Source organism: Callionymus lyra, chromosome 13 (assembly GCF_982586985.1).
Source record: "Callionymus lyra chromosome 13, fCalLyr1.hap1.1, whole genome shotgun sequence".
Classification (NCBI taxonomy): Eukaryota; Metazoa; Chordata; class Actinopteri; order Syngnathiformes; family Callionymidae; genus Callionymus; species Callionymus lyra.
The window spans coordinates 367,501-375,000 of record NC_141830.1 but is presented as its reverse complement, the minus strand read 5'-3'; the positions used below and the strand labels follow the sequence as shown (position 1 = coordinate 375,000).

Sequence of the window (7,500 nt, the reverse complement as noted above, 5' to 3'; positions counted from 1 at the left end):
TAAGAAGAAAGGGTGATGAAAGATAAGAAGAAAGGGTGATGAAAGATAAGAAGAAAGGGGGATGAAAGATAAGAAGAAAGGGTGATGAAAGATAAGAAGAAAGGGGGATGAAAGATAAGAAGAAAGGGTGATGAAAGATAAGAAGAAAGGGTGATGAAAGATAAGAAGAAAGGGGGATGAAAGGTAAGAAGAAAGGGTGATGAATGATAAAGAAGAAAGGGAGATGAAAGATAAGAAGAAAGGGTGATGAATGATAAAGAAGAAAGGGAGATGAAAGATAAGAAGAAAGGGGGATGAAAGATAAGAAGAAAGGGTGATGAATGATAAAGAAAGGGGGATGAAAGATAAGAAGAAAGGGGGATGAAAGATAAGAAGAAAGGGGATGAAAGATAAGAAGAAAGGGTGATGAATGATAAAGAAAGGGGGATGAAAGATAAGAAGAAAGGGGGATGAAAGATGAGAAGAAAGGGGGATGAAAGATAAGAAGAAAGGGTGATGAATGATAAAGAAAGGGTGATGAAAGATAAGAAGAAAGGGTGATGAAAGATAAGAAGAAAGGGGGATGAAAGATAAGAAGAAAGGGTGATGAATGATAAGAAGAAAGGGTGATGAAAGATAAGAAGAAAGGCTGATGAAAGATAAGAAGAAAGGGGGATGAAAGATGAGAAGAAAGGGGGATGAAAGATAAGAAGAAAGGGTGATGAATGATAAAGAAAGGGTGATGAAAGATAAGAAGAAAGGGTGATGAAAGATAAGAAGAAAGGGGGATGAAAGATAAGAAGAAAGGGTGATGAATGATAAGAAGAAAGGGTGATGAAAGATAAGAAGAAAGGGGATGAAAGATAAGAAGAAAGGGTGATGAAAGATAAGAAGAAAGGGGGATGAAAGATAAGAAGAAGGCGCACCTGTCTGCACTGAGCGCGGTGAGCGTGAACACAGACACGCCCACACAGGTGAGCTGGATCGCAGGTAAAACTCGACACAGCGTCTCTCCAAACATCCACGTCTCGGAGAAAAAGCGCGAAACATCCACGGGGACGCAGGTGAGCAGCAGCATGACGTCACCCGCCGCCAGACTGACGATGAAGATGTTCGGGACGCTCCTCGTGACGTCACGGCCCACGAAGATCTTCACCAGCGTGACGTTCCCCAGCAGACCGACGCCCACGATGAGCGTGTAGAGTGACGTCATGACACAGCGCACCGCGAGCAACGCCGATGACGTCACGCGGGGACTCGTGGACTGGATGATGGACGGTTCCGTGAGCGCGTGGTCCTCCATCAGAGCGCGCGCGGACGGTTTCGAGGAGCGCGTGCGTGAATGACACGTACTCGCTGATGACAAGATGGTGACGTCAGTTCTGACACCTGAGGGTTCTGATGACGTCACAACACACGGAGGACTTCAATGAAACAGGAGAGAAGCTGAAGTGTCGTCACATCTGTGTGTGTGAAGATGAAGATGTTAAGAAGGAAGATGAAGATGTTAAGAAGGAAGATGAAGAAAATAAGAAGAAAGATGAAGACGTTAAGAAGGAAGATAAAGACGTTAAGAAGGAAGATGTTAAGAAGGAAGATGAAGATGTTAAGAAGGAAGATAAAGACGTTAAGAAGGAAGATGTTAAGAAGGAAGATGAAGATGTTAAGAAGGAAGATGAAGACGTTAAGAAGGAAGATGAAGACGTTAAGAAGGAAGATGTTAAGAAGGAAGATGAAGATGTTAAGAAGGAAGATGAAGACGTTAAGAAGGAAGATGAAGATGTTAAGAAGGAAGATGTTAAGAAGGAAGATAAAGACGTTAAGAAGGAAGATGAAGACGTTAAGAAGGAAGATGAAGATGTTAAGAAGGAAGATGAAGATGTTAAGAAGGAAGATGAAGATGTTAAGAAGGAAGATGAAGACGTTAAGAAGGAAGATGAAGACGTTAAGAAGGAAGATGAAGATGTTAAGAAGGAAGATGAAGATGTTAAGAAGGAAGATGAAGACGTTAAGAAGGAAGATGTTAAGAAGGAAGATGAAGAAAATAAGAAGGAAGATGAAGACGTTAAGAAGGAAGATGAAGACGTTAAGAAGGAAGATGAAGATGTTAAGAAGGAAGATGAAGATGTTAAGAAGGAAGATGAAGATGTTAAGAAGGAAGATGAAGATGTTAAGAAGGAAGATGAAGATGTTAAGAAGGAAGATGAAGATGTTAAGAAGGAAGATGAAGATGTTGAGAAGGAAGATGAAGATGTTAAGAAGGAAGATGAAGATGTTAAGAAGGAAGATGAAGACGCTAAGAAGGAAGATGAAGAAATTAAGAAGGAAGATGAAGAAGATGTTGAGAAGGAAGATGAAGAAAATAAGAAGGAAGATGAAGACGCTGAGAAGGAAGATGAAGAAATTAAGAAGGAAGATGAAGACGTTAAGAAGGAAGATGTTAAGAAGGAAGATGAAGAAAATAAGAAGGAAGATGAAGACGTTAAGAAGGAAGATGAAGATGTTAAGAAGGAAGATAAAGACGTTAAGAAGGAAGATGAAGATGTTAAGAAGGAAGATGAAGATGTTAAGAAGGAAGATGAAGATGTTAAGAAGGAAGATGAAGATGTTAAGAAGGAAGATGAAGAAAATAAGAAGAAAGATGAAGAGGCTAAGAAGGAAGATGAAGAAATTAAGAAGGAAGATGAAGAGGCTAAGAAGGATGATGAAGAAAATAAGAAGAAAGATGAAGAGGCTAAGAAGGAAGATGAAGAAATTAAGAAGGAAGATGAAGATGTTAAGAAGGAAGATGTTAAGAATAAAGATGAAGATGTTAAGAAGTAACAAGTAAAGTTCTATTTAAGTAAAGTTATTTCAAGTAAAGTTCTATTAAAGTAGAGTTATTTCAAGTAAAGTTCTATTAAAGTAGAGTTATTTCAAGTAAAGTTCTATTAAAGTAAAGTTATTTCAAGTAAAGTTCTATTTAAGTGAAGTTATTTCAAGTAAAGTTCTATTTAAGTAAAGTTATTTCAAGTAAATTTCTATTTAAGTAAAGTTATTTCAAGTAAAGTTCTATTAAAGTAAAGTTCTATTTTAGTAAAGTTATTTCAAGTAAAGTTCTATTAAAGTAGAGTTCTATTTAAGTTAAGTTATTTCAAGTAAATTTATATTTAAGTGAAGTTATTTCAAGTAAAGTTCTATAAAAGTAGAGTTATTTCAAGTAAAGTTATATTTAAGTAGAGTTCTTTCCAGTAAAGTTATATTAAAGTAAAGTTCTATTTAAGTAAAGTTGTTTCAAGTAAAGTTATATTAAAGTAAAGTTCTATTTAAGTAAAGTTGTTTCAAGTAAAGTTCTATTAAAGTAAAGTTCTATTTAAGTAAAGTTATTTCAAGTAAAGTTCTATTTAAGTAAAGTTATTTCCAGTAAAGTTCTATTTAAGTAAAGTTATTTCCAGTAAAGTTCTATTAAAGTAAAGTTCTATTTAAGTAAAGTTATTTCCAGTAAAGTTCTATTTAAGTAAAGTTATTTCCAGTAAAGTTCTATTTAAGTAAAGTTCTATTTAAGTAAAGTTATTTCCAGTAAAGTTATATTAAAGTAAAGTTCTATGTAAGTAAAGTTATTTCAAGTAAAGTTCTATTTAAGTAAAGTTGTTTCAAGTAAAGTTCTATTAAAGTAGAGTTGTTTCAAGTAAAGTTCTATTAAAGTAAAGTTCTATTTAAGTAAAGTTATTTCAAGTAAAGTTCTATTAAAGTAGAGTTGTTTCAAGTAAAGTTCTATTAAAGTAAAGTTCTATTTAAGTAAAGTTATTTCCAGTAAAGTTCTATTAAAGTAAAGTTCTATTTAAGTAAAGTTATTTCCAGTAAAGTTATATTAAAGTAAAGTTCTATTTAAGTAAAGTTGTTTCAAGTAAAGTTCTATTTAAGTAAAGTTATTTCAAGTAAAGTTCTATTTTAGTAAAGTTATTTCAAGTAAAGTTCTATTTAAGTAAAGTTATTTCAAGTGAAGTTCTATTTAAGTAAAGTTGTTTCAAGTAAAGTTCTATTTAAGTAAAGTTATTTCAAGTAAAGTTCTATTTTAGTAAAGTTATTTCAAGTAAAGTTCTATTTAAGTAAAGTTATTTCAAGTGAAGTTCTATTTAAGTAAAGTTATTTCAAGTGAAGTTCTATTTAAGTAAAGTTATTTCAAGTAAAGTTCTATTAAAGTAGAGTTATTTCAAGTAAAGTTCTATTAAAGTAGAGTTATTTCAAGTAAAGTTCTATTAAAGTAAAGTTATATTAAAGTAAAGTTATTTCAAGTAAAGTTCTATTTTAGTAAAGTTATTTCAAGTAAAGTTATATTAAAGTAAAGTTCTATTAAAGTAAAGTTATTTCAAGTAAAGTTCTATTTTAGTAAAGTTATTTCAAGTGAAGTTCTATTTAAGTAAAGTTCTATTTTAGTAAAGTTATTTCAAGTAAAGTTCTATTAAAGTAAAGTTCTATTAAAGTAAAGTTATTTCAAGTAAAGTTCTATTTAAGTAAAGTTCTATTTAAGTAAAGTTCTATTTTAGTAAAGTTATTTCAAGTAAAGTTCTATTTAAGTAAAGTTCTATTTTAGTAAAGTTCTATTAAAGTAAAGTTCTATTAAAGTAAAGTTATTTCAAGTAAAGTTCTATTAAAATAAAGTTATATTAAAGTAAAGTTATTTCAAGTAAAGTTCTATTAAAGTAAAGTTCTATTAAAGTAAAGTTCTATTAAAGTAAAGTTTAAGTGAAGTTATTTCAAGTAAAGTTATATTAAAGTAAAGTTCTATTAAAGTAAAGTTCTATTAAAGTAAAGTTCTATGAAAGTTAAGTTCTATGAAAGTAAAGTTCTATTAAAGTAAAGTTCTATTAAAGTAAAGTTCTATTAAAGTAAAGTTCTATTAAAGTAAAGTTCTATTAAAGTAAAGTTATATTAAAGTAGAGTTCTATTAAAGTAAAGTTCTATTAAAGTAAAGTTATTTCAAGTAAAGTTCTATTAAAGTAAAGTTCTATTAAAGTAAAGTTCTATTAAAGTAAAGTTCTATTAAAGTAAAGTTCTATTAAAGTAAAGTTCTATTAAAGTAAAGTTCTATTAAAGTAACGTTATTTCAAGTAAATTTCTATTAAAGTAAAGTTCTATTAAAGTAAAGTTCTATTAAAGTAAAGTTCTATTAAAGTAAAGTACTATTAAAGTAAAGTTCTATTAAAGTAAAGTTCTATTAAAGTAAAGTTCTATTAAAGTAAAGTTCTATTAAAGTAAAGTTCTATTAAAGTAAAGTTCTATTAAAGTAAAGTTCTATTAAAGTAAAGTTCTATTAAAGTAAAGTTCTATTAAAGTAAAGTTCTATTAAAGTAAAGTTCTATGTGTAAGAATAACAAATAGTCAGAATCCACCAGTAAGGAGTTCGTCCCAAAACACTGAAGATCTCTACGTGCTTTTTATTCTATAGCTCAGAACATACTTGAATACATCATATCTTTATCTAAACACCTCTATGTGTGTAGTTGTTGTGTTGCTGTGTAGTTGTTGTGTTGCTTTTGATGTTATTGTATGTTTTGTTCCGTCTCTCAGTTCACATGTTGAAGGTCAATAATAAGAAATAAAACGATATCCTGCTTTACTTTGAAGGCGGCAGGAAGTGCGCGAGGCTGAGCGGCAGCTTGACATGTGGACTCGGCATCAGTGGGACTCGTGAGGGACACGCGTGGGGATGAACAACACGCCGCCAGGATTACGGTTGGTGTGTGGACTTCTTTCATTCTGGTGTGGACTAGAACTTCTCTCTGGACCTTGTGGGACACAGAGGAGCCGCCATGTTGTTCCAGAAGTATTTGCAGTGCCGGGTGTGTGTCTCTCTTCTTCAGTGTGTGAGGTGTGAGTCCTTGTGACGTGGACACTTGGACCAGACTTTCTCTGGAGGACACAAGAGTGAGGGCAGCACAGAAGCTTCTTTGTTGGGGCCCCTCTCTGACTTTGTGCTGACGCGGGGGTCCGGGGATTAGATCCAGAGCAGGTCTTTGTTGGAGCAGGTCTTTGTGTGACTGTGGGGTCTCAGAGTGAACATGGGACTAGAACCATGTCCCTGAACTACATCAAGAACTTCTATGAAGGCTGCGTGAGTCCAGACTGACCCACGACTGACCATCACTGAATCATGACTGAAGCATGACTGACCGTGACTGACCATGACTAACCATCAGTGACCCATGATTGAAGCATGACTGACCCGTGACTGAACCATGACTGACCCATGACTGACCCATGACTGACCCATGACTGACCCATGACTGAAGCATGACTGACCCATGACTGACCCATGACTGAACCATGACTGACCGTGACTGACCCATGACTGAATCATGACTGACCTATGACTGACAATGACTGACCCATGACTGAAGCATGACTGACCCATGACTGACCCATGACTGAAGCATGACTGACCCATGACTGACCGTGACTGACCCATGACTGAATCATGACTGACATATGACTGACAATGACTGACCCATGACTGACCTAAAACTGACCGTGACTGAAGCACGACTGAAGCATGACCGACCAATGACTGAAGCATGACTAAAGCATGACTGACCCATGACTGAAGCATGACTGAATCGTGACTGAACCATGACTGACCCATGACTGACAATGACTGACCCATGATTGACCCATGACTGACCCAAAACTGACCGTGACTGACCCATGACTGACAATGACTGAACCATGACTGACCCATGACTGACCGTGACTGACCCATGACTGACACATGATTGACCCATGACTGACCCAAAACTGACCGTGACTGACCAATGACTGACAATGACTGAACCATGACTGACCCATGATTGAAGCATGACTGAATCATGACTGACCCAAAACTGACCGTGACTGACCCATGACTGACACATGATTGACCCATGACTGACCCAAAACTGACCGTGACTGACCCATGACTGACAATGACTGAACCATGACTGACCCATGACTGAAGCATGACTGAAGCATGACTGACCCATGACTGACACATGATTGAAGCATGACTGACAATGACTGACCATGACTGAAGCATGATTGAAGCATGACGGACCCTGACTGAATCATGACTGACCCATGACTGAAGCATGACTGAATCATGACTGACCTATGACTGACCATGACTGACCATGACTGAAGCATGACTGACCCATGACTGACAATGACTGACCATGACTGAAGCATGACTGACCGTGACTGAATCATGACTGACCCATGACTGACTCATGACTGACCCATCACTGAATCATGACTGACCCATGACTGAATCATGACTGACCCATGACTGACCCATGACTGAATCATGACTGACCGTGACTGAATCATGACTGACCCATGACTGACAATGACTGACCGTGACTGAATCATGACTGACCATGTCTGACCGTGACTGAAGCATGACTGACCATGACTGACCATGTCTGACCGTGACTGAAGCATGACTGACCATGACTGACCCACGACTGACCATGACTGAAGCATGACTGACCATGACTGACCGTGACT

At 35.7% G+C, this 7,500-nt stretch overlaps 2 protein-coding genes across 2 annotated transcripts in view; one reads left to right on the top strand and one right to left on the bottom strand.

Moving 5' to 3' along the window:
• nmbr (neuromedin B receptor) overlaps positions 1-1,378 on the bottom strand; it is a 14,372-nt gene extending 12,994 nt beyond the window's left edge. Inside the window, exon 1 of the mRNA XM_087805548.1 lies at positions 906-1,378. Within this exon, the coding sequence (XP_087661674.1) occupies positions 906-1,282 (377 nt within the window). The 5' untranslated portion in view covers positions 1,283-1,378. The remainder of the gene's footprint in view (positions 1-905) is intronic.
• A 4,290-nt stretch (positions 1,379-5,668) lies between these two features.
• The window catches only part of gje1a (gap junction protein epsilon 1a), a 6,059-nt gene continuing 4,227 nt past the window's right edge, over positions 5,669-7,500 (top strand). Inside the window, exon 1 of the mRNA XM_087805894.1 lies at positions 5,669-5,698. Within this exon, the coding sequence (XP_087662020.1) occupies positions 5,669-5,698 (30 nt within the window). The remainder of the gene's footprint in view (positions 5,699-7,500) is intronic.